The following is a 27,943-nucleotide window of genomic DNA, read 5'->3' on the forward strand; positions in this document are numbered from 1 at the left end:
CAAGGTATAAAAATATAAATCAAACTATAATGATGGCAATTATTTCAATATTAAATAGTGTTGGCTCAAGTATTTGATATAACAATTTGGATTCAACTGTAAAAAACCACACATAAGCCTATCACTGGCAAATTTCTGTTAATAAAGCAGAGCTAACTTCAAAATACCAAAATATTTAGATCAGGTGGAATAAAAGACCATGACTTAAATCTCTGTAAAGAAAATGTTTTTATTAATAATGTAGCCATGTTAAATACCATCACCAGAAATGAGTTTGTTTTACATTAATTGTTGTCACATAAAGGCCAGTTGTCCAGTAACCTAACAGCAGTGTCCCCTTGACTTAAAATCTATGTACAAGACAGCTGTGTTTTACTGGAATAGTGCCACTGACATGATTAAATCATAAACAGAGTTGCAGACATAATGTGAAAAATATATTTTTTAAAAAAAAATTAAATTTCAAATAAATACTGCATAATGATAAGTATGTACAAATCTTTCATACTTTAGTATCCTTCTTGCTAATATTTCCGAAAGATTATTTTAAACAGGGATAATATGCAGAAAATAATCAAATAATGATAAATTTAGTTGCTGTCACAATGTGTATGAAATAATTGTGTAATTTGGAATTTTGTTTTCTTTTAAAAAGAGTAAATTTTTTTTGTCGTAATTGTTGTAGGTCCAGACTTGTGGCTGCTCATAGCAATGTGTAAAGCTGGCACCAATAGCAAAGGCTACTGCCAGCTCTAATTCCAAGACATTAGTGTTATTTTGGTGATACAATAGGAATCTCCTGTTTCTTTTAATAGATGGCTTGACATTCAATACCTCAACTACAATACTTTATGTCATGAACAAAAGACCCAAGAATTACTCTTGGCTTAAACAAAATCGCACCACAAATAGAAAATTTAAAAAGGCATATTTAAATTTTCCTTTTAAATGGTATTCAAGCATACTCATTGACGAGCCTTTATGTGCTCCACCAGCCTCCTTTCCAATAACAAAAAGACTGTGGCAACTCTGCATCTTTGCCACCTCCATCCACACAAATTGCATGTTCTACAGAGCACTTTAAAGAAAAAACTAGCCTCTTTCAATTTGGAAGTGAGATCAGGGGAGGGTGTCACAGCATGGTTGTAAACTAATTCATTAGTGTAGAGTTCAATTTCGAACCCCAGAACGACAGGTACGTAACAGGTGATTTTCAATGGCCAATTTTTAGCATAATCTAGCAAGTGAACATCAGTCCATGTTAAAAGTCCTCATTAAACTGCACAAATATATGTGTGAAAATTGAACTTTACAGCAAAACAGTTTGACCTTTAGTAACCCTGTCTAAAGGACTTCAGGAATTCAGACATGCAAAACTAATTATCTGACTGGATGATATCTACACCTGGCTGGTCAAGAAGACATTATATAATTGTAAAACAATTCTCAATTAGAATACCGTGTTACTTGATTTGTCCTCTGTCAATATCAATGCTATATAATTTCAGAGAAAAAAGTCTTATTCCTACGGTATGTACACATTGAATGCGGCTAGAAATTATCTTATGTTACTGAAGTTTTTTTTCTGAACAACGGCCAGACAATTCTTTTATTTGCTGTAGAATTCAATTTAAGATGAGAAAATGTAAATAAGTTCTATGTCGTCATGCACTGTACAATAAAAGGATGCTGCAATTTCTTTTGTCAAATGCATGCTGAATTATTGCAGTGTGCCCAAGCCATGTTGCAAAAATCCTTTCAACATGCTTGCAAATCATATCATTTCTTTTGTTGTTAAAATGGCATATTTTACCCAAAGAATCAAAATGCAGTATCGCTCTGCAACCTTTAACCCAGATGAGGGGCTTGAATGGCGAGAGACACGAGGTCGTACTCAGAGCATACAATAAATTACCCAGTAAAAGGGACAGAACAGCATGTGTAATCTTTGAATAATGTCGGACTTTGAAGGTCTGTGTCATAATTTTAATTTATGTTTTTGTCCACAAGACGACATTTCCTTTACATCACTTTGAAATTACTTTTATTCAGTAAGGCCAGCCCTTCCTAAATAATCATTGTCCGCAAAAGACAGACTCATAAATGATTTACTCTGAATATGGGAAACACGGTGTCATTGTATCACACTGTTGCATTCACTCCCCCATAAAACCATGCACTGGTGAAACATTTTTAAAAAATAATATAAATTGTTGAAAATGGCTGTTTTTTTCCGCAAGTTTCAGCCTCAAGAAAATAATTTTACATGTTGTACTTTTCATTTAAGTTCAGCTAAATTGTGTCCATGCAAATTCTTTTCTTTTAAATTTCATACAGTATATCAGCAGAGAAACAACAATATCAAGTCACGAGACCTCTCCCTTTGTGAATCACTGTGGTATCTTTCTGGAGCTTCCAAGTTGATTCTGAATGCCAGTACCATTTTATACTTTGCATTTTTTTAGAAAAAAAATTAAATCTCTTGTGCTGCAGTTTTGTGCAGCTGACTCCTCATTTTGCCCCGCCTGGTGATTTTTTGGTCATTAGTGTACTCTACTTTCAACTCATCACAATCATATGTCTCTCAGAACTAACAGCCCATCAGCCTTCATGAAATCTTTGGCTGTCACTTTAGGAGCCAAGCCGGTGGGGTCGGAGTAGCAGATGAATCAACAGGGATAAAGAACAACAAAAAAAAATGGTTCATTGAAAAATAAGGGCTTCTGTTGTGTGAATTGAAAGGTTCTTATTTATTTATTTTTATATTCATGGCTTCTGATTGGACAAAAAAAATTGTCATTTAATTCCAGCAACCATATAAGTTCAGCAAAACTGCACCTCCTTCCCTAAGGACCTTCTCAGGGCACAATGTGTGCAATTTCCTCTGAGAACACAGGACCATTTTTAATCCCTAGGAACAGGCTCAGAAGACACAACATCAAGCATGCAGTGTGACCAGGGTGACGATCTGTGAGCTGAACACTGGTTGCAATAGCAACACTTTCACAACTGCTATGAACGAGCGTAAGAAGGTCCGGATGAACTCTCAAGAGAGGACTGGGAAGCTCTTCTCGTCAGGGGAGCCAAGGTTGGATCGACTAGTGAGGATGTGGGAAACAGTTTGTACCAGCCGATCACCATATTGGACAGGTCCAACTCTTCTAATAGGATCTGTGCAACTCCCATGAAGGATTTGTGATCCATTCGTCCATAATCTCCCCATACAATTATCTAATGGAGGAAAATATAGCATTGTGTTAGCTATGTTTGTATCTTAATACACCTTTTCAAAAGTTATGCAAAAATCCAAATTTGGAGATGAGGCTTACCACTTGATCCCTTGAGCCTTTGCAACCATCTAATTAGAACATGGCTGAACTGATTACTCCACATACCTCTTTAACCCTGATAAACCTTTACCTCCTTGCTTATCAAGAATTTATGTACCTCTGCCTTAAAAATATTTTTACTGCTACTTCCACTGCCTTTCAAGAAAAGGAATTTCAAAGACTCTTGACCCTCTGGGAGAAAAATTTAATGTTATCCTATGGGCAACCCTTTATTTTTAAACAGTAACTTATTATTCTAAATTCTCTAGTTTATTTATTTTTGTTGTCCTTCTCTCATTCCCTCCCAATTTCAACCTGTTCTCGTAAACTTGAAATCTGGCACTTTGGGCGTAACCATTGATCTTGTAGGAACCTGATGCAGAGTTTTATATTTGTTGCCTGCTAATTCAATGGATGACCAAAAGCTTGTTTGACTGGCACCTCCACATCATTCAGAAGCATGGTTTAAGTTAATTACTTGATTGGAGAATTAAATTCAGAAAAGGAATTGATAGAGTGGAATTTCTTGGAATTCTTAGACATAACCTTCAAGTTCAAGGGAAGCCCAATAAAAACAAAATGCCCTCCTGCTTACCTCACACAGGGAGCCATAGATAATGAGTCAATTGAGGTGGTTGAAAGGGAATTAAACATTTGTTTGGGAAATAATGAAATATGGAGAAAAGGCAGTGAATTTGGATGTAAGTGATATTCTTGTGGTGAACAAAAATGGCTCCATAGGCCTTTTCCTGGTCCGAATTTCACTGCCGTTTACACAGGAGCCACAACATTTTTTTAGTGGGAAGCAGACTGCTGGGGATGTTGGATACACATTCGCAAGTTAAAACGTTGTTAATGAAGGGCAATTTGCCAGATCAGTCCTATGGACAAGTGCTAAACAACACAGAAGGGCATGGACCATAAAATTCCCTCTGATGCTGAGGCTGATAACAGATTGAAAGAAGACATTTATCCACAGGAAGGAGAATGGCTAAGAATGGATACAAAATCTCTTTCCGATTTATCCAAGCAGGAAACAGCACAGTGGAATGAGAAGGGTGGGAAAGAACATTTAAAATATGAAAGGAGAAAAAAATTATAAATTAAAATAAATTATAAATCTTTTCTTCTTTTTGCTCCTGAGCATTTTTAATGTATAAGGAACTGGAGCACAAATTAACTTCAGTAATTTTTGTCTAGCATTACTAGGACACAGAAGTAAGACAAAGCATGGCAGTTGTGTAACATATTGTACCAAATGCAGTTTATCTAATCAATAAACAATCTATTGTAGTGGGCCTGTCTGTAACACCATTTTTAATTGCGCTGTTTCAGTATTAAATACAGCCTCTTCCTGTAGAATGCTGATGCCATCCCAGTTTAAAGGGTCAGATGAAATGCATTGTATTATCATTGTTCATCATTCACGTGAACGAACATCTATTATCCAGACATTGTCCAGCACCCACCTCCCCAAACCTTTCAGTAAAGGGGCCAATCTGAGAACTAAAATTCTTTGAGTGGCCAGGCTGCCTTTCACAGCATAATAGTGGAGATGTCAAATAACTTTGGTGGTAATGCCTTTGCTCACCCGGTGTAATGATTGCCAGGTTCCTATGGAGTCCTAGCAGTGGGAGCACCCATCAGTGGAACTCCCTGTTCTATGATATGCTACACTTTTTTAGTAATTACAATCTTGTCCTTTATGATTTGTAGGAATTCCCAGAAATAGTGGAGACTCCGCTCTATCAGCTTTCTGCTGTTTCTCTGAGGGATCTTTTCATTTTTTGCCTCATGTTTCAGTTGTGACAAGCAAATGACGGATCTGTCTAAGGAAGTTTCAGATGAGAGTGTAATGATGATTGGTCACAGTATTTAATGGAGCCTCATTTCAGCGCATTGATTACCTTTTATTCAAACATATTTAAAATCAAAACATAAAAGCTGGTTACCTGCAGAACCTTTCCTTGGGGGCTATCTTCAAATGGCAACTGTTGCTGATACAAAGGATCCAGTGTTTTTCTTGCCACTTTAGTTTTCTTTTTGGCTATACAGATGCCATTTTCCAGCAGATAAACTTTAACATATGGTGCTAAGCAAGAAACAGAGTTACAATTGTGCTGCATATTCTATATACACAACATTATTACAGAAGTAGTGTATGGGATCACTCAGAATGATCAATATCACATGCTTTGGCACTTTTTAGTTTCAATTTTCTTTGAAACATAATACAAGTTATTATATATATGACATCCTATACACCTTACATGTATATCATGTTATCAACTTGCATTTAATGTGCGCTTGGATATTAGAAATATATCAATAAAAATCTTTGCAGAGTAACTTATTTTGGACTCTGTTCTCATTTGAAAGTACAACGTGTGTCAATGATTAGGGTTTAGATCAATTTCTTGATTTAAAATGATGTACAACATACAGAAAATTTTATACTGACAAAAACATGCCCCCCATACTGTAGAACCCAATCTATGAAGGGAAACTGTTCTTTTTGCAGCAAGCCCCCTCTGTTCCTCCTTTGACGTTTTTGCCTAAACTGTGGGGTGGGATGACAGACTGTTGAATGTGAAGGTAAAAACAATGACTGCAGATGCTGGAAACCAGATTCTGGATTAGTGGTGCTGGAAGAGCACAGCAGTTCAGGCAGCATCCAAGGAGCTTCGAAATCGACGTTTTGGGCAAAAGCCCTTCCCCCGAAACATCGATTTCGAAGCTCCTTGGATGCTGCCTGAATTGCTGTGCTCTTCCAGCACCACTAATCCAGAATGTTGAATGTGAAGTCTATTCACTTCTCCATCTGATATGTCTGCAGATACATCTCCTACAAAAAGTTAGTGAATAGAGATGGTCAGGTACGTGAATTTTCTATGAGGATATTCCTATTTGCTTCCAGCTTGTGACAGGTTTTCCTCCACAGTTATAATGAATAGAGGCAAATCCATTCAGAAATGTAATAACAGTAGAAAACACAAATTCTATATAGACCTTAGCAGAAATAAACTAACTTTACACAGATCAAACCTGAGGCATCCTGGTGTAATATGGATCAGTAGCGATTAAACACTGGGCAAGACTCTTGCTCTTAGAAACACAATAACTAGTCATAGTTTTACTATTACGTGAGTAAAATGATACATGTTTCTGTGGCAGACTTTCATTTCACAACAGTGACAATTTGACATGTTCCTTTAAAGTTGACCCCCACCTTCAGATTGTAACTTTCTTCAGTTTCTCACCTCATGCTCTTCTTTGAGCTTATCTTGTCCTTAAGACCTACTTGCTGATTCTTCGATCCTGTTCCCACTAAAATGCTGATCACCTGATTTCCCTTCCTGGTCTCCATGTTAGCCAATATTGTTGAAGTTCTCTTTCTTCAGATACTGCCCTCATTTCCTTCAAATCTGTCATCATCATTCCACCTCTCATAACGAACAGCCCTTTACTCCACACCATCTCCAATCTTGTTTTTTATTCCTTGAACACGTTGCCACCTGTGAATCACTCTGATTTCCCAGAACTCTACATTTAATCAATTAAGTTTCTACCACTAAAGCAGTATCAAACAAGCTCTTATTGAAGTCATAAATTACATCCTATGTGATTGTGGAACAGGTAAACTTTCAGAATTGTCAGTAAACTTTGAAATGGTTAACGACACTATCCTCCTCCAATGCCTCGCCAATCTCTTCCATACTCATTCCTTTTTTATCCATCTGTTCATAACCAATGTGTGCATTGCAATGGCTTCTCTTCACATTCCTGCATTACTCTCTCCACTGTCCCAGAGGATTTGTCCCCTTATATTTCTCATTTACCAGCTCGGCTTATTGAAATCATCTGAAGTCATTGTATTAGCCTTTGTACACAAAATGTAGGTGACACTCACATCCTCACCACAACCACCACCACCACCACCACCACCTGTCAACTCCTTTACTTTTGCTAACCTGATTATTCAATTTTGTGGACTTGGTGAGGAGAAATTTCATGCAATTGAATACTGAACTGTCCCTGCTCCAAACTCTTTTCCTATTGACGGACTCCAAACCTCTCACTGTCAGTAATTTGCGATTGAGCAAGTTTGTTGCATGATGAACAGCTTATGCTTGAAACATCAACTCTCCTGCTCCTTGGATGCTGCCTGACCTGCTGTCCTTTTCTGGCACCACACTTTTTAGACTCTAATCTCCAGCATCTGCAGTCCTTACTTTCTCCAGGTTTGTTGTATTTTTGACCACATTTGCCAAATTTGTTGACACACACTGGCTCCCAGTCAAGTGATAGCTTATTATTAAAATTTTCATCCAGGTTTTCAAATCCCTCCCTGCCTTACTCTAACCTTCAGACTCACAGCCCTCTAACACATGTGTGTTCATTTAATTTTGTACTCTTGATCAATTTTATCTGTAAGTGTAATCACTCCGCCATTGATGGTTGAGCCTTCAGTTCCTTTGGCCCTAAGCTCTGGAATTTCCTCCCTACAGCTCTCTGGCACTCTCTCACTTGTCTTCCCTGCTTAAATCATTGCTTAAAAGCTACTTCTTTGGCAATGTTTTTGGTCATCTGACTTCATTTCCCCCATGTGACCCGGTGTCATTCCCGCTTTATAATACACTTGGAATGTTCAATTATATTAATGATGTTGTATAAATGTATGGTACAGATTGTAATGTCCCTTCTGAAAGATACTTTAAAATTGGCAGCAGTATCCAAGAAGGTAAGACACAATTAAAACAACACTGAAGCAGTTTTTCTTAAAGGGAAATAATTGTTTTCACATACGAACATTACCATTAGGATGACTTTGGACATTTATGTCAATTCAAAAGGATCTGAATATGAATGAATCACATATCATGTGCTACTGTGGATGTGCAATCATAGATCTAGTGTCATATAACTACCAGTTTGAGTGTCCTGCTTAAAGTACCAGCAGTGACCTTTTCCCAAGCTATTACTATTAACATATGCTCCCAATAGAACTGAGTTACTAGCTTTTAATGAAATACTTAATTTTAATACTTTTACATGTTGTGAAGAGAAAACTATTATTCGTGAATGCCACTGACATGGCATCTGGATTTGAATTTTATACTTTCAGGGAAACGCTGTTTCCCATTGAAAGAAGATCTTAGCTGATGACTTTAGTATTAGCCAGAACTGGATATCTGTCATTTAACATTGTAGTCAGTTAGTGTGGTGGTCGCAGTTGATAAGTTTCCTTTTCTATGTTAATTTGCTCAGTTTCCACAGACTGGATAAAAGAGAATAATTGCTTTTATAACTTTGAGTGAGAAAGACCAAAGTAACTTTATTCATTAAACAGGCATTGTTACACCTACAAGGTAGCTGGATGTATTGTCTCTTTCTTTAAAATCAGAGATGATGAGGAACAGCTTGTCCTATTCTCACATCTGGGGTTACTGCATTCTCAGAGACAGCACAAGATGATAATGTAGCCTGCAAATTTTATATTTATTCATTGATATAGGTTGAAAGTTGAGTGGGTTCCCTTCTGTACGTGTTTTGCTCTCTACTGTGTTGCCTGCACAAGACAAACTAATAGTCCTGAGGCAGGAGTAGGAACATCTGGGAGGTAATAATTTCATTCTGAAAATGTGACTGTGCCATGAAAAAGGGAAGTGAATATTTTACAAGTTTAAAATTAAAACTTAAATAAGAAATCCGAGGGGGGTGTGCACCTTCCTCTGCAGGAAAGTGGCTAGAAATCTCCTTCTGCGTCTATGCCCATATCACTGAAAACTGATAAAATAGTCGGACATCTGGGTTTTGGTCCTCTCTGCACCAGAATATAACTGAGGAAGCACAGGTCCTGTTTACAGCTGGTTGAGAATGATAAATGAGCCATGAGAGGATTTGTGGTGAGAGCTTGTGATTCAGCATTCTGAACCCTATAACATTGCTATTTTTAACTCGCTATTTAAAATGTAAAACTAGAGAGAACATCATTGCAGTCAGGCTATCTGACAGTATACAAGGAAGGTTAATGTGAGAAAAAACATTTTTACACAACAATTAGGGTATGGAATGCACTGTCTGGAAGTATGGTGGAGGCAGGATGGTTATGTAGATAGTAATAATCTGCAAGGATATTAGATAATGGCAAGAGATTGGCACTAGAAAATAGAGCCAGTCCAGGCATTATCAGCTGCTTCTGCACCATAACAATTCTGTGATCGTATGACTTAATTGAATCCATCAGATCAGTGAAATTATGAAAGTTAAATTTGGGTTAAAACATTGGTCACCTGGATGTAATAGTCTTGTGAATACTGCGTATTCACATTTTAAAAAATGATTATGTGAAGGAATTAAAATACTGAGAAGCAAGCATGAAGGAACTCCTTCTAGCAGGTTATTTTTGGAAGGAAGTAGGCAAAAAACTGTATCAAATTCTGACTTCACTCTGGTTCCCTTTATCTCTATTTGCGTATAAAAAAAATTAAAAATCAGCTTGGTTACCAGGTAAAGCTTTGGAGCCAGGTTTTCCTACTAGACCTCGGGCTCGAATCACCTCTACTTCGAGTTGTCCTTTCTTATCCATCATGCCAATCTGGATGTCACCTAAAGGTAAAGAAGATCAAAAACATTATCTCAGGACATATTTGAAGATTATAAAAAGAGCTCCCTATCTTAAACAGTTCTGTTTCAAGTACTGACCCAAGCACCCAATCAACTTTTGAAAGTTCTTGCCTAATATGGTCAAAATTGGCCTTTCTCCAATTTAGAACTTCAACTTTTAGATCCAGTCTATCCTTTCCATCGCTCTTTTAGAATGAATAGAATTGTGATCGTAGGGAGAACTAGCTATTTGGATACAGAACTGGCTTGAAGGTCGAAGACAGAGGGTGGTGGTGGAGGGTTGCTTTTCAGTCTGGAGGCCAATGACCAGTGGTGTGCCCCAAGGATCGCCACAAAACATTCTTGGTAGAGGGCTTATGCCCAAAACGTCGATTCTCCTACTCCTCGGGTGCTGCTTGACCTGCTGTGCTTTTCCAGCACCAAACCTTCCGACAAGAATCAGTGCTGGGTCACAGATTTTCATCATTTATATAAATAATTTGGATTTGAACATTGGAAGGATAGCTAGTAAGTTTGCAGATGACACCAAAATTGGAGGTGTCGTCGACAGCGAAGATTAACTCAGAGTACAATGGGATCTTGATAAGATCGGCCAATGGCATAAGGAGTGGCAAATTCAGTTTAATTTAGGTAAATGTGAGGTGCTGCACCTTGGAAAGGCAAATTAGGGCAGGACTCGTACACTTAATGTTAAGGTCCTAGGGAGTGTTGCTGAACAAAGAGACCTTGGAGTGCAGGTTCATAGTTCCTTGAAAGTAGAGTCACAGGTAGATAAGATAGTGAAGAAGGTGTTTAGTATGCTTTCTTTTATTGAGCATAGGAGTTGGAAGGTCATGTTACGGCTGTACAGGACATGGTTAGGCCACTTTTGGAATAGTGTGTGCAATTCTGGTCTCCCTCCTTTAGGAAGGTTGTTGTGAAACTTGAAAAGGTTCAGAAGAGATTTACAAGAATGCTGCCGGGGTTGGAGGGTTTTGAGCTATAGGGAGAGGCTGGGGCTGTTTTCTGTGGAGTGTCGGAGGCTGAGAGGTAATCTTATAGAGGTTTATAAAATCATGAGGGACATGGAAAGGGTAATTGACAAGGTCATTTCCCTGGGGTGGAGGAGTGCAGACCTAGAGGGCATAGGTTTAGGGTGAAAGAGGAGAGAGAGGAAAGATATAAAAGGGACCTAAGGGAAGTGCCAGAGGAAGTGGTAGAGGCTGGTACAATTATAACATATAAAAGGCATCTGGATCAGTATATAAATAGGAAGGGTTTAGGGGGTTATGCGCCAAGTGCTGGCAAATGGGACTAGGATATCTGGTTAGCATGGATGACCGAAGGGTCTGTTTCTGTGCTGTACATCTCTATGATTCTGTGATCACTGGCCCCAAAGTGCTCCCTCACTGACACCTCAGTCACCTGCCTATCTTATTTCATGGAATGCCCTGCCAGTAGCAGTGGTGGACTCTCCCTCTTTTTGGTCATTTAAGCGGGCATTGGACAAGCATATGGAGGTTATTGGGCTAGTGTAGGTTAGGTCGGCTTCGGTCGGCGCAACATCGAGAGCCGAAGGGCCTGTACTGCGCTGTATTTTTCTATAAAGAGTAGATCAAGTTTTGCTCCTTCTCTAATCGGTAGATCCAAATTCTGATTCAGACAATTTTCTTGTACATAAATAACAAACTCCACTCCATCCAAGCCCTTAACACTTCTGAAATAACGTGTTCAATTCTGGTCTCCCTGCTATAGGAAGGATGATGTGAAACTTGAAAGGATTCAGAAAAGGTTTGCAAGGATGTTGCCAAGGATGGAAGGTTTGAGCTGTATGGAGTGGCTGAGACTATTTTCCCTGGAGCATTGGAGGCTGAGGGGTGACCCCATAGAAGTTTATAAAATCATGAAGGGCATGAATAGGGTGAAAAGCCAAGGTCTTTTGCCCAGGGATAAGGGAGTCCAAAACTAGAGGGCATAGGTTTAAAGTGAGAGGGAAAAGATTTAAAAGGGAACTAAGGGGCAACTTTTTCACATAGAGTGTGGTGCATATATAGAGGAAGGTACAACATTTAAGAGGCATCTAGATGCTTACATGAATAGAAAGGGTTTAGAGGGATATGTACAAATGCTAGCAAATGAGACTAGATTAAGTTAGCATATCTGGTCAGCATGGACGAGTTGAACTGAAGGGTCTATTTCCATGCTGTACAACTCTATAACTTCAAGTGAAAGTCAAATGGCAAATCATGCCTAATCTCTCTCTTTCTCATTCACACATACAGTCAAAGGAGGCAACATAGAAAAGGGAACTGGAGAGATATTTTTAAAAAATCTCTATTTCCTTCTGAAGCAACTCAATCTATTCCCTTGCATCTTGATTAGCAGCCACTGACATTGAGGCCTTCTTCCTCCCCTTCCCCATCATTGCAGGTCACCAACTGCCACGTACATTACAAAGAGATAGGAAGTGCTGCACATAGGTTGTGGACTCATTAAAGTCTGAAAACGTTGCTAAATTAGTATGAGATCCTGTACTCAAACATGTCAACCTATTTGTTTTAAAGAGCATATGATAAAATATCTACCTTTTTACAATGATTTGTATCGTCTGAAATGTTGACCAGGGATATGCACAATAACAAATTAAACTCTCAGTGCTTTGAAATACTGGCTTAAAAGAATGTGGGGATGTAAAGGAGAAATCCTGTGAAATAAAAATAAATTCAGAAAGAAAAACAGAAGATGTTGCAAATACTCAGCATCTCTGACACAAGGTCATTAACCTGAAATGTTAACTTTGTTTCTCTCTCCACAGATGATGCTGTTAGATAAAGATACCACGTGCATGTTAACTTCATGGAAAAAGTTCCCTGTGCTTTTTGAAGTTATTTTGGGAGACTGACTCAGTTCAAAAAGAGAAATATATCTTTGCCCACTCCCCAGCTTGGATTTTTTCATAAACAATTTCTCTCTCTCTTTTTCTTTCCCTCGCTCTCCACTTCATGCCATTTCTTGCTGTTCAAATCGAAAGGGTTAAAGACCAGTCAGAAGTTTCAAATTTGAAGACGGAGATCTTATTTTGTTGTAGGTTGGACTTGGTCAATTCAAGGCCCTGACAAACAACAAGCTAGGAACTGAGCTAGGGTCAATATTCTAGTGAAAAGAGTAAATAGGCTGGACAAGAGGACTTTAAACTAGAAAATGGGGGGTGGGTGGAAAGGGAAGGGTATAACTTCCTTCAGTGGGAAACAAAGTAGCAGGTTAACATCTGTAGGGGTGGATTCAACTGCATGGAAAAATATGAAAGAAATGTTAGAAATGGAGAATTCAGGAGAGGTTATTAAAGTCTCCAGCACAGACACAAAGTGGACAGTGTTTAGAAAGGGTTAGCAATGAAACTTCAAGCACATTGGACAAATGAATGACAATAAGAAAAGGGACAGTTATACAGGACTGAAGGTGTTAAATCTGAATGCACACAGTTTAAGGAATAAAGTAAGTGAGCTTGTGGCAGGTGTGACTTGGTGGGCAACACAGAAACATGGCTGCAAATGGATCAGGATTGGCAGCTGAATATCCTAGGATATACATCCTATCAAAAAGATAGGCAGGTAGGCAGGGGGTGCGCGGTTACCTTATTAGTAAGAAATGAAATTAAACAGTAAAGGTAAAAAAAAAGTTAGAGTTATGTACAGGCCTCCTGACGGTAGTCAGAGCTGGAGTGCAAGATACACCAGGAGATAGAAAGGTGTGTAAGAAAAGCATAGTTACTGTGATCATGGGGGATTTCAATATGCAGATGGACTTGGGAAATCAGCCTGGTTGCAGGTTGCAAGAAAAGGAATTTGTGGAATGTCTCCAAGATGGCATTTTGGAGCAGCTTTTGGTGGAGCCCACTAGGGAACAGGAATACAGGTTTTAGTGTTGTGCAATGAGACAGACTTTATAAAATGAAGGAACCTATGATTGAATTTACTCTGCAATTTGAGAGAGAGAAGATAGAATCAGAGATTCAAACACAACTACAGAGGCACAACGGAAGCGTTGAGCAGAATTGACAGAGAGGACCTTACAGGAAAGACAGTGGAACAGCAATGGCAAAAGCTTCTGGGAGTAATTCAGGAGACACAGCAAAAATTAATCCCTAGGAAAAAGAAGCACGGTGCAGGGAAGATGAGGCAACCATGGCTGACTAGGGAAGTCAGCCATATTATAAAGAAGAAAATATATTATGTGTTGAAGGGCAGTGAAAAAACAGATGATTGGGAAGCTTACAAAGACCAACATAGGACAACAAAAAGAGGGAGAAGATTAAATATGAGAGTAAGCTAGCCAGTGGTATATAGGAAGACTGTAAGAGAGTTTCTTCAGATATATAAAGGGCAAATGAGAGGCAAAAGTGGACATTGGATCACTGGAAAATGATGCTGGAGAGATAGTAGTGAGGAACAAGGAAATACTGGAGGAACTGAGTAATTACTTTGCATCAGTCTTCACGGTGGAAGACATGAGTAATATCCCAAAAATTCAAGAGAGTCAGGGGGCAGAGCGGACTATGGTGGCCATCACAAAGGAGAAAGTGCTGGAAAACTGAATGGCCTGAAGGTGGATAAATCACCTGGACCAGACGGACCACACCCCAGAGTTCAAAAGGAGATAGCTGAAGAGAAAGTGGCGGCATCTTTCAGGAATCACAAGAATTTGAGAGGGCCCCAGAGGACTGGATAATTGCTAACGTGACACCCCTGTTTAAAAAGGGAGTAAGGCAAAAGACAGAAAATTGCAGGTCAATTAGCCTAACCTCAATCGTGGGTAAGATTTTGGAGTTCAATGTGAAGAATGGGATTTCTGATTACTTGGAAGTGTGTGGTAAAATACAGCAAAGCCAGTACGGTTTCATCAAGATGAGGTCATGCCTGACAAATCTGCTAGAATTTATTTGAGGAGATAATGAGCAGGTTAGACGGAGAGCCAATGGATGTTATCTACCTGGACTTCAAGACGACCTTTGACAAGGTGCTGCACTGGAGGCTGCTAAGAAAGATAATGGCCCATGGTGTTAGAGGCAAGGCGCAACATGGATCAAGCAGAGAGCAGAAAGACAGAGTGGGGAAAAAAGGGTTCTTCTCAGGATGGCAGCCAGTGACAAGTGGAGCTTTGCAAGGGTCAGTATTAGGACCACAACTTTTCACTTTGTACATTAATGATCTAGATGAGGGAACTGAGGGTATTCTGGCTAGGTTTGCAGATGATACAAAGGTAGTTGGAGGGACAGGTAGTATTGAGGAAGCAGGGAGGCTGCAGAAGGATTTGGGCACATTAGGAGCGCAGGCAAAGAAGTGTGAGGTCATGCACTTTGGTAGGAAGAATTTTCCAAATGGGGAGAAAACTTAGAAGTTTGAAGTGAACAGAGACTAGAGAGTTCTAGTCCAGGATTTTCTCAAGGTAAACTTGCTGATTGCGACAATAGTTAGGAAGGTGTCATTTATTTTGAGAGAACTTGGAATATAAAAACAGGGATATACAAAGGCTCTATTCGGCTCTGATCAGTGCACATTTTGAGTGTTGTGCACAATTTTGGGTCCCATATCTCAGGAAGGATGTACTGGCTCTGAAGAAGGTTCAGATAAGGTTCACAAGAATGGTCCCAGGAATGAAAAGCTTAACATTTGGGGACTCTGAAACTATACTTGTTTGAGTTTAGAAGGATGAGGTGGGGTCTATTTGAAACTTACAGAATACTGAATGGCCTAAACAGAGTGGATGTTGGGAAGATACTTCCATTGGTAGGAGAGACTAGGACATGAGGGCACAGCCTTAGAGTAAAAGGAAGACCTTTTACAATGGAGATAAAGAGAACATCTTCACCCAGAGGGTGATGAATCTATGGAATTCAATGGCACAAAAGGCAATGGAAGCCAGGTCATTGAGTGTATTTAAGATGGAGATAGATAGGCTCTTGATTGCCAAGAGGATCAAAGGTTACGGGGAGGAAGTGGAAGTGGGAGAAACCTATCAGTCATGACTGAATGGTGGAGCAGGCTCGATTGGCTGAATGGCCTAATTTCTGCTCCTATGTCTTATGGTCTAGTTGATCAAATGACAGCAGTGTTTCACAGTGATCAGTGCTGGCTCCACTTTTGTTTGTCATTTATAGAAATAATTTAGATGAGAATATAGAAGGTATGATTAGTCAGTTTTCAGATGACACCAAAATTGATGGTATAGTGGACAGTGAAGACAGCTATCTAAGATTACAAAGAGATCTTGATCAATTGGATCAATGAGCTGAGGAGTGGCAGATTGAGTTTAATTTAGATAAATGCGAGGTATTGCATTTTGGTGGAACAAACAAGGGCAAGAATTATACAGTTAAAAGTAGGGCCTTGTCATGTTGTCAAACAAAGAGACCTAGGCATTCAGGAATATATTTCTTTGAAGCTTGCATCACATATGGACAAGATGGTTAAGAAGGCCTTTAGCTTGCTTGCCTTCATTGCTCAGGCCTTTGAGTATTGGAATTGGGACATTACGTTGAGGTTGTACAAGGCATTGGTGAGGCCTCTTCTGGAGTAACGTGTCCAATTCTGGTTGTCCTGCTACAGGACTGATATTATTAAACTGGAGAGGGTTCAGAAAAGATTCTTAAGGATGTTGTCAGGAATGGAGTGTTTGAGATATAAAAATTGACTGGAAATGCAAAGACTTTTTTTCACTGGACCATTGGAGTTTGAAAGGTGACCTTATAGCGGTATTTAAATTCATGAAGGGTATAGATAAGGTGAGCAGTGGATGTCTTTTCCCTAGGGTGGAGGATTTCAAGACTAGGGTGCACATTTTTAAGGTGAAAAAAGAAATATTTAAATAAGACATTACGGGCAATTTTTTATCACAGACAGTGCTTTGTGTGTGGAATGAACTTCCAGAGAAAGAGGTGGATACTGTACTGTTACAATATTTAAAAGACATTTTGATAAGTGGATGAACAGGAGATGTTTGGAGGGATATGAACCAAACACAGGCAGGTGGGACTGGCTTAGTTTGGGATTATGGTAGGCATGAAGGGTCTGTTTCCGAGCTGTGTGACTATGACATTCAACCACTTTAAACCAGTCATTTGTTCCTTTTTTGCACACTGTTTACAAACTCTTTTTGTATTTACTTCAGTTGAATGTCTCAGCATTGTTAAGCCCTGAATAAAATCTTACTTTTTATTGCAACCTGAGATGAGTAACAGAATTTCTAAATAAAAAAACACAAAAAAGATGAAAGTGTTATGGATTTTATGTTTAAGTAAAACAATATCTGTGATATTTCCACATTTCCCTTTTCTGTGTTGCCTCATGTGCCTTGTGTGTTGAGGATGATTTGCCATTTGACTTTCACACTTGCCTGGCAAAGCGACCATTCTTCCTGTGCTCAGTACCTTACCCTGGCAATAACCAAGAGAAATCATAGTATCAACAAAATACAGCTTCTAACTAAAGATTTGTACTTTGCATTGATATACAGTGAATTATAAATGTAATAAATAAAACCACTCACTCAATAATTCAACTCACTGACTCCCACTGCCTATGACAAGACCAGCTTCAGGGACAAGTACAAAATATGCCCTATTCTTTGCACAGCAGATATAATGCAAGATTAGAACACACAGCAAAATCAACCAGTTTCTTCTGCCCTTTTCCTCTTTTGCATTTCTCTCACAACCTGTTTGCAGTTGGTGTGTCTGTGTCTCATTCACCCTCCCACAGTTTGTGTCTCTCTGTCTCACTCATCCCCCTCTGCCCAGTCTACATGTGTGTCTTTCTCATGCTCTCCATCTCCCAGTTTGTGTCTCTCTCGCTCTCCCCTCTCCCAGTCTGTGTGTCTTTTATCATTCTCCCTCTCCCTTCCTCCCCCCTCCTTCCCCCAGTTTGTGTGTCTTTTTCTCCTCTCTCTTTCCCTCCTCTAGTTTGTGTGTGTGTGTGTGTGTATCTCTCTCACTCTCCCTCCTTCTCCCAGTTGTGTTTCTGTCTCATTTCCACCTCTGAATCTACACATATGCCCTTCTCTAATTGTGAATACAATACTAAAGTGCATGGTTCATAGAGGACCTCTACCTGGCCTCCCCACCACCCATTTGGTTTCAGTCTAATATTTCATACCACACAGATCTGGAAAGTAGAACCCTGTTTTGTTCCTGAAGGTCTTCTGTGTACCTTCTGGAACCACCTGGTTATAAATAACTTGTAGAAGCAGGAGAGAAGAGGAAGCTGCAAAGGCTGGGTTTTGGAGAAGTCACTGCCCTTACTTTAACTGCCTTAAACTGGATTCCCCAGGCATGGACTAAAATTTCCAATAGGAAGGAGTCATCGTCAGCCATTGTACAGTACCATAAATATTGTAAGGCTTCAAGGGGCTGCTTTCTTTCTCCTTGGCATCCACAAAATCTATCTTTTTTGTTACTGTTTTTTGCATTGTTTTCCTTACACATGTTATATGATTCAGTTGTGACATCCAAAAGAGAATTGCATAATGTGTAAAGATAAGAAAAATGACATGGCTGTAGTGAAAGAGTACTTTAGATTAGATTAGATTACTTACAGTGTGGAAACAGGCCCTTCGGCCCAACAAGTCCACACCGCCCCGCCGAAGCACAACCCACCCATACCCCTACATCTACCCCTTACCTAAGGGTATGGACAATTTAGCATGGCCAATTCACCTGCCCTGCACATCTTTGGACTGTGGGAGGAAACCGGAGCACCCGGAGGAAACCCCACGCAGACACGAGGAGAATGTGCAAACTCCACACAGTCAATCGCCTGAGGCGGGAATTGAACCCGGGTCTCTGGCGCTGTGAGGCAGCAGTGCTAACCACTGTGCCACCGTGCCGCCCCTTTAATCGGTAGTTCCAGCAGAGAGCCAACACAGGCATGTTGGGCTATGTAGACTCTGTGCTGTCCCATTCCAAGATTGTATACCTCTTCAAAGATGGGAGGCGTGGTAGAGAGCAACAAAATGTGTTGAAGCCAATGTTTGGATTTTATAATATTTAGGGGAATTGTAACACCTTGAAATCCTGAAGGCATTTCTAAGTGTTTCAGTTGATTGCACTGTAAGATATCCAATGTCAATTCTTTGTTGGCAACTGTAGCAAACAAATGTTACGCAACAAAGGCTCAATAATAACAAATTAGGCAACTTGGCTGAGGAATATTGTACTTGGTAACGAACGTTTGGGGAGAACACACTGTACTTCTTGAAATAGCTCATCTACTCCACCTGAAAAGGCTGGACCTCAACTGAAATATCTAATCCTACAGACAGAATCACTTTGCAATGTAATATTCCTTCACTTAACATTGTGTTCAAGGCTTAAACTGGGATTTCAGCCCACAACCTTCCAATACAGATGTCAATTTCTGACTTTAGCATTCCCCACATCCTCTTTACAAGCCACACTCGACTGTCTATGCAATAATAATTGTCTCATTACTTAGTGTGCCGAAGCTCCAATCCAACCAGAACCTCTAAGAGGAAAATCCAACAGATCCCATCAAGTTTTGAAGAAACTTCCAATTTCAAGTAAAAAGCTTAGTCTCAGCCTAAATCCTCCCTGTCTGTCACAACCTAAAAAGCATGTGATATATCTTATCGCCATTGTCTCCAACATGGCAGTCTATATTCACTGCAAAAACTGGTTCACAGATGTTGGTAATGTGTCCAGATTTCCCTAAGTGAAGTCATGGTCAAATATATCTTGTTGAATAAAGATGGCGCAGGGAGAATATAAAATGTCATAATGATAATGGTCACTTAAAACGTATAACAGATACTAATCTGTATTAGGGTCAACTTATACAATGTCACATTACTTCTAGCTTGTTTCTCAACATGCAATTGGAATTATTGACAGTCAAAATATCCCCTTTGATAAGGATTATTCATTTCATGACAAAATCTCAATGCTGCTCACCCATGGATGGTGTTGCTAATGTCTGACGTCCAACCATTTGGGCTGGGCCAAGGCCATCCAAAAAATCGCTGAATTGGCTATCTGATGCCAATCGTACACCAGGAAAGATGAGGCTGCAAGGAAGGCAAAGGCAAGAAGAGAGAAAGTGGAGCTTAACAAGTAGTAATCTTAAGGACATGAGAGTCAGCTTATGCTTATATTTTTCACTTTCACATTTAGGCAAAGTGATGGATATACTGGTGAAGATTGGTAACACCACATACTTGTGTTTTTACAAACTACAATACAATAGATTCCAAAACTAAAATGAAAATAAATTTTTATCTAGAAAAATTTTTCAGTCACAGAGAACAATGGTTTATGAGAGAGCCTACACTAACACAAGCAGGGCAGCATAGTGTCTCAGTGGTTAGCACTGCTGCCTCACAGGGCCAGGGACCTAGGTTCGATGCCCATCCAGTGTCTGCGTGGGTTTCCTCCGGGTGCTCCGGTTTCCTCCCATAATCTAAAATGTGCAGGTTGGTGAATTGGCCATGCTAAATTGCACATAGTGTTAGGGGCATTAGCCAAGATTAGAGTGGTACTGGAAAAGCAGAGCAGTCAGGCAGTATCTGAGGAGCAGGAAAAGTGACGTTTTGGGCAGGAGCCCTTCATCAGGAATGAGGCCGGGAGCCTCCGGTGTGGAAAGATAAATGGGAGGGCGGTGGGACTGGGGAGAAGGTAGTTAAGGGTGCAATAGTTGGATGGAGGTGGGGATAAAGGTGATAGGGTGGAGCTGATAGGTGGGAAGGAAGATTGGCAGGTAGGACAGGTCTTGAGGATGGTACTGAGCTGGAAGGTTGGAACTGGGGTAAGATGGGGATGGGGAAATGAGGAAAGAAGAAGGCCATCTGGTGTGTTCTGTGGTGGAACTGGTCCTCCTGAGAGCAGATACGGTGGAGGCGGAGAAATTGGGAATACTGGATAGCAGTTTTGCAGGAGATAAGGTGGGAAGAGGTGTAATCCAGGTAGCTGTGGGAGTCAATAGGTTTGTAAAAAATGTCAGTGTCGAGTTGGTCGTCATTGATTGACATAATTTGGAGATGCTGGTATTGAACTGGGGTGTACAACATGAAAAATAACACGACACCAGGTTATAGTCCAACAGGTTTAATTGGAAGCACTAACTTTCAGAGCACTGCTCCTTCATCAGGTGGTTGTGGAGTACAGCTCTGAAATCTAGTGCTTCCAATTAAACCTGTTGGACTATAACCTGGTGTTGTGTGATTTTTAATTTACTCATTGATGGAGATGGAGAGGTCCACGAAGGGGAGGGAGGTGTCAGAGATGGCCCAGGTGAATTTAAGGTCAGGGTGAAATGTGTTGGTGATGTTGATGAACTGCTCAAATGCCTCGTGGGAGCATGAGGTGGTGCCGATGCAGTCATCAATGTAGCGGAGGAAGAGGCGGGGAGTGGTGCCGGTGTATCTATAGAAGATGGACTGTTCTACATAGCCAACAAAGAGACAGGCATAGCTGGGGCCCATGCAGGTGCCCATGGCTACCCCTTTCATCTGGAGGAAGTGGGAGGATTCAAAGGAGAAATTGTTAAGGGTGAGGACCAGTTCAGGCAAATGATGAGAGTGTCAGTGGAAGGGTACTGGTGGGGACATTGGAAGAGGAAGAAACAGAGCGCTCGGAGGCCCTTTTCATAGCAGATGGAGATGTAGAGGGACTGCATATCCATGATGAAGATGAGGTGGTGGGGGCCGAGGAAACAGAAGTCTTGGACGAGGTGGAGGCCGTGGGTAGTGTCCTGAGCGTATGTGGGGAGCTCCTGGACGAGGGGGGATACGACAGTATCGAGGTAGGTGGAAATAAGTTCAGTAGGGCATGAGCAGGAACAGGCTGAGACAATGGGTTGGTCGGGGTGGTCAGGCTTGTGAATCTTGGGAAGGAGGTAGAATCGGACAGTGCAGGGTTCTCGAACTATGAGGTTGGAAGCTGTGGGTGGGACATCTTTTGAGGTGATGAGAGTGTGTATGGTCTGGGAGATGAAAGTTTGGTGATGGGAGATGAAGTCATGGTTGAGGGGGCGGTAGGAGGAGGTGTCTTCGAGTTGGCGCCTGGCTTCAGCAGTGTAGAGGTCAGTGCGCCAAACTACCACTGCACCCCTTTATCCTCTGGTTTGATGGTGAGGTTGGGATTGGAGCAGGAGGAGTGGAGGGCTGTGTGAGGGTGAGAGGTTGGATTTGGGAAGGGGTGCAGACAGGTTGAGGCGGCTAATGTTTTGGCGGCAGTTGGAAATGAAGAGATCAAAGGTGGATAATAGGTCAGCACAGGGTGTCCAGATGGATGGAGTGTGTTGGAGGCGGGCAAAGTTGGTTCTTGGATGGTGGGCGCGAATCTTGATCGAAAAAGTAAGCTTGGAGGTAAGCGACGGAAGAAGTGTTTGATGTCATCACGCATATTGAACTCATTGATGCATGGATGGAGGGGGATGAAGGTAAGGCCTTTGCTGAGGACTGATTGTTCATCCTCAGTGAGGGGGAGGTCTGGGGTGGGTGGTGAAAACTCAACAGGGCCACGAGCTAGGAGCTAGTATAGGTGTGGAGCTGGGAGTGGGGGTGAAGCCTGTAATTGAAGCCTGTGGAGTCATTAGCAGAGGTGATGTTCCCCTCAAGGTTCTGGGAGTTGGGGATGGTGACAGTGGGATCCGTGGGGGGGGTGGGGCAGCAGTATGCAGGTGAGTGGCGTTGGTTGGGGCGGAAGCGGTGGTGACGACGGCAGTAGGGGGGGCAGAAGTTGCGGAACGCGTGATGTCATTCTTGAAATGTGGTGCGGAGGTGACGTCATGCGTGGTTTATGTAAAATCACTAGAGGCAGAAGTGGCTGCGGAAGTGATCGCGATGGGGGCGGACATGGCAGAACACGTAGCGTCAGCGGTGATGTTGGGCTGAAGTGATGTCAGAGGGGGCGGAAGTGGACCTTTCTATCTCCATCAATGACGACCAACTGAACACTGACATTTTTTACAAACCCACCGACTCCCACAGCTATCTGGACTACACTTCTTCCCACCCTACCTCCTGCAAAAATGCTATCCCGTATTCCCAATTTCCAGTTCCACCACAGAATGCACCAGATGGCCTCCTTCTTTCAAGACCGTAATTTCCCCTCCCACATGGTTGAAGATGCCCTCCAATACATCTCATCCATGTCCTGTACCTCCACCCTCAAACCCCACCCCTCCAACTACAGCAAGGACAGAACCTCCCTGGTCCTCACCTTCCACCAACCTCCACAAAAACCGCATCATCCGCCAACAATCCTGCCACCTACAAATGGACAAATAAGGGATATATTTCCCTCCCCACCCCTATCCACTTTCTACAAAAACCATTCCTTCTGTGACTACCTGGTCAGGTCCACGCACCTCCAACAACCCACCCTCTACTCCTGGCACCTTCCCCTGCCACTGCAGGAACTGCAAAACCTGCATCCACACCTTCTCCCTCACTTCCATCCAAGGCCCCAAAGGAGCCTTCCACATCCGTCAAAGTTTAACCTGCACTTCCACAAATGTCATTTATTGTATCCATTGCTCCCGATGTGGTCTCCTTTACATTGGGGAGACTGGATGCCTTCTCGCAGACCGTTTTAGGGAACATCTCCAGGACACTTGCACCAATCAACCCAAGCGCCCTGTGTCCAAACATTTCAACTCTCTCTCCCACTCTGCTAAAGACATGCAAGTCTGGGCCTCCTCCACTGCCGCTCCCTTACCATCCGACGCCTGAAGAAAGAATGCCTCATTTTCCACCTCGGAACACTTCAACCCCAGGACATCAATGTGGGCTTCACCAGTTTCCTCATTTCCCTCCCCCCCATCTTACCCCAGTTCCAACCTTCCAGCTCAGCACTATCCTCATGACCTCTCCTACCAGCCACTTATCCGTTCCACCCTCCTCTCTGACCTATCACCTTTATGTCTACCTCCATCCACCTACTGCTACCTTCTAAGCTACCTTCTCCCCAGCCCCACTCCCTTCCCATTTGTCTCTCCACCCGGAAGCTCCCAGCCTCATTCCTGATTAAAAGCTCCTGCCTGAAACGTCGATTTTTCTGCTCTGCGGATGCTGCCTGACCTGCTGTGCTTTTCCAACACGACTCTAACCTTGACTCTGATCTCCAGCATCTGCAGTCCTAACTTTGGTCTGTTAGGGACATGACTCAAGGATAAATATAGGATCAGGGTGGGTTACTCTTCGGAGGTTCGGTGTGTACTTGTTGATCCGAAGGGCCTCTTTCCTTACATAGGGAATCTAATCTTTAAAAAACTACAATGATCATTTCCCAAAACTGTTTTTCTTAACAGGATGTGACTGCCTTCTTTTTAGGAATTTTGTTTTATGACCATTGCTGATCTGTTAGAGTCATAATAGACTGTGCCCATGAGGTACAACATTACTAGCATATTCTAAATAGTTGCCAAGGCTCTCACAACAGCAACACAGCAATGATTGTCTTTGTAATTTTCTTCTGGAGAAGTATCTAGATTCCCTTTATGGCCAATATACTGTTGTATGAACAGGGTCAAGCCTGCAATATGCCTCTCAGTGGATGAACAGCTGACTGTTCAAGGCTCACTGTCATGAAGAATAGACATGTCTAGGAGGGAACAGAGAGAGTGCAAGTGGGGAAAAAATTGGGAAAAAATGTTCTAATTGGAATCAGTACATGTGAGCTGTGAAGGCCAAGTTTATTTTTCCCTCTTGTTCCGTGTGCAGATTTGACAGACACTATTCTGGAAAATACTGTAAATATGACAATATCTCAATACCTCATATGCCTGTATCAAATTCTTCTCTCTGCTATTCAATAGATATTGTTAATAGCTCTTTTGCTATAGAGAAGGTAGGAATTGGTTATTAATATGAGGTAATAATGACAAGTTAATATCCACTAAATAAATTGATAGTGCAATTTCTCTGCATTTGAGTCAATGAGTAATTTCTTTTTGCACATGATTTTGATCTTATAAAATTCTGATTTTGGCTGTAATGAGGAATTGTGATATGTGCGTAACTTACACCAAAATGATTAGCATATAATATCTGGAATAAAGTTAAAACTGCATTACACTGTACTTTGCTTATTAACTTTGATGTAAGATACAGACCTCAATTTAAATTTCACCTCAGTTCTCAGCAGGGGCAAATATTGAAATGCTTACTGCTACTGGAGGCAGCAATGACTTTGTGACTTCTTGGTGGGGGGAGAGGATATGTTTGGGTGTGTGCTTGGTGGGGAGGGGATTTGTTGTTTTACAGTATTTACACTAGGGCTATTTGTCCAACATTTACCCCGACTTATTAGCATCATTCCTAACAGGCATAAAGTCTGCTTCAAGTGCAACCGTTTAAGGCAAGACATATGGTAAGACACTATCACCAGGAATAGAGGATAGGACAGGATAGCAAAGATGATCCTCGATAGGAGCGAGAGTGACAGGGTAGTTGTTATGGGGGTCTTTAACTTTCAAAATATTGACCGGGAATACTATATACTTTAAATGGGTCAGTTTTTGTCCAATGTGTGCAGGAGGCTTTCCTGACACAGTATGTAGACAGGCCAACAAGGGGTGAGGTCACATTAGATTTGGTACTGGGTAATGAATCTGGCCAGGTGTTAGATTGGAGGGAGGTGACCACTTTGGTGATATTGGCCACAATTTGGTTATGTTTAATTTAGTGATGGAAAGGAATAGGTATATATCGCAAGGCAAGAGTTATAGCTGGGGGAAGTGCAATTACGATGTGATTAGGCAAGCTTTAGAATGCACTGGATGGGGAAGGAAACTACAGGGAATGGGCACAATTAAAATGTGCAACTTATTCAAGGACCAGCTACCGTGGGTCTTTAATAAGTACTTACCTGTCAGGCAGGGAGGAAATTCTCGAATGCGGGAACTGTGGTTTACGAAGGAAGTTGAATCTCTTGTCAAGAGGAAGAAGGCGGCTTGTATTAGGATGAGATGTTAAGGCCAGTTAGGGCACTTGAGAGTTACGAGTTTGCCAGGAAAGGCTAAAAGAGAGAGCTAAGAAGGGCCAGGAGAGGACATGAGAAGTCATTGGCGGATAGGATCAAAGAAAGTTCTAAGGCTTTCTATAGCTGTATCAGGAATAAAAGAATGTCTAGAGTAAGATTAGGGCCAATCAAGCATAGTAGTGGGAAGTTGTGCATGGAGTCAGAGGAGATAGGAGAAGCACTAAATGAATACTTTTCATCAGTACACACACTGGAAAAAGACAATATGTTCGAGGAGAATACTGAGATACAGGCTACTAGATTAGATGAGATTGAGGTGCATAAGGAGGAAGTGTTAGCAATTATGGGAAGTATAAAAATAAATAAGTCCCCTGGGCCAGATGGAATTTATTCTAGGATTCTCTGGGAATCCAGGGAGGAGATTGCTGAGCCTTTGGCTTTGATCCTTATGTCATTATTGTCTCCAGGAATAGTACCAGAAGACTGGAGGATAGCAAATGTTATTCCCTTGTTCAAGAAAGAGAGTAGAGACAATGCTGGAAATTATAGACCTGTGAGCCTTACTTTGGTTGTGGGTAAAGTGTTGGAAAGGGTTATAAGAGATAGGATTTATAATCATCTAGAGAGGAATTAGGGATTGTCAAGTTTGTAGATAGTTTGTGAAGGGTAGGTCATGCCTCACAAACCTTATTGAGTTCTTTGAGAAGATGACCAAACAGGTGGATGTGGGTAAAGCGGTTGATGTGGTGAATATGGGTTTCAGTAAGGTGTTTGATAAGTTTCCCCATGGTAGGCTATTGCACAAAATACGGAGGCATGGGACTGAAAGTGATTTAGCTGTTTTGGATCAGAAATTGGCTATCTGAAAGAAGACAGAGGGTGGTGGTTGATTGGAAATATTCATCTTGGAGTTCAGTTACTAACAGGGTACCTCAAGGATCTGTTCTGGGTCCACTGTTCTTTGTCATTTATAAAAATGACCTGGATGAGGGCATAGAAGGATGGAGTAGTCAATGTGCGGAAAACACGAAGGTCGGTACAGTTGTGTATAGTGACGAAGAATGTTGTAGGTTAGAGGGGACATAGCTTTGAATTGAGGGTGTGATAGATATAGGACAGACGTCAGAGGTAGTTTCTTTACTCAGAGAGTAGTAGGGGCATGAAACGCACTGCTTGCAACAGTAGTAGACTCACCAACTTTAAGGGCAGTTAAATGGCCATTGGATAGGCATATGCATGACAATGGAATACAGTAGGTTAGATGGGCTTCAGATTGGTTTCATAGGTCGGCGCAATGCCGATGGCCGAAGGGCCTGTACTGCGCTGTAATGTAATATGTTCTATGAATATTGCACCTGCCAATACACTGACACAGCTCAGCCTCTCCTGATACTGCAACACAGCCTGCACCCCTGTTCCTGCAATATATACTGCTGTTGAAGCATTGTGACAGGATGTTCAGCTTTCCATGAAACTTACTTTCCCTCTGAACTGTAGCTGTTCATGCTCCCATCAGTAGACTCACGACTTGGCTGCCGGGTCATTCGATTTCGCATTTCAACTGCCAATCCTGTTTCTGTACTGCGCTGGATGGTGCTGCGTAGTTTTTTCCCTCCAGCCTCTGCAGAAACAAGAATGGCAAAGTCCCACATTACCTGAGCTGTAGTACATTGTACACACTGCAATCATATTTGTCAGGTAAAAGTATCAAAACGTGTGATCTTCCATGAACTTTACCTTTCACATAATCTGCAGAAGCAAACACAAATTTAAGAGTTATTTTTGTGTAAAGTTATACACATTGGTCAGCAAGAGTGAGCACATCTCAATAAGAAAACGCCCCTGCTATTAGTGTTGATAGCACATTGGTCATCTGTCCTTTAGGCTTTACTTAGTGACTCTTTCCAACTACATCCATCTTCAAGGGTGACCAGCCACAGAAAAGACTCATATTCAACAAACTGAATCTCAACACTTCAGGGAAAAGTTCCTCTGTGGGCTATGTGCAATGAAA

At 41.3% G+C, this 27,943-nt stretch overlaps 1 protein-coding gene across 10 annotated transcripts in view; it reads right to left on the bottom strand.

The window, feature by feature from the left end:
• Window positions 1-215: 215 nt before the first annotated feature.
• rims2a (regulating synaptic membrane exocytosis 2a) overlaps window positions 216-27,943 on the bottom strand; it is a 1,169,411-nt gene continuing 1,141,683 nt past the window's right edge. For all 10 annotated transcript variants that reach the window (XM_072570612.1, XM_072570611.1, XM_072570619.1 and 7 more), the window contains 5 exons: window positions 27,409-27,550; window positions 19,900-20,012; window positions 9,837-9,938; window positions 5,282-5,421; window positions 216-3,231 (listed from right to left, as the gene is read on the bottom strand). In XM_072570612.1, the coding sequence (XP_072426713.1) occupies window positions 3,013-3,231; window positions 5,282-5,421; window positions 9,837-9,938; window positions 19,900-20,012; window positions 27,409-27,550 (716 nt within the window). In that variant the 3' untranslated portion in view covers window positions 216-3,012. The remainder of the gene's footprint in view (window positions 3,232-5,281; window positions 5,422-9,836; window positions 9,939-19,899; window positions 20,013-27,408; window positions 27,551-27,943) is intronic.

This window comes from Chiloscyllium punctatum, chromosome 5 (genome assembly GCF_047496795.1).
Source record: "Chiloscyllium punctatum isolate Juve2018m chromosome 5, sChiPun1.3, whole genome shotgun sequence".
In the NCBI taxonomy this organism is placed as follows: domain Eukaryota; kingdom Metazoa; phylum Chordata; class Chondrichthyes; order Orectolobiformes; family Hemiscylliidae; genus Chiloscyllium; species Chiloscyllium punctatum.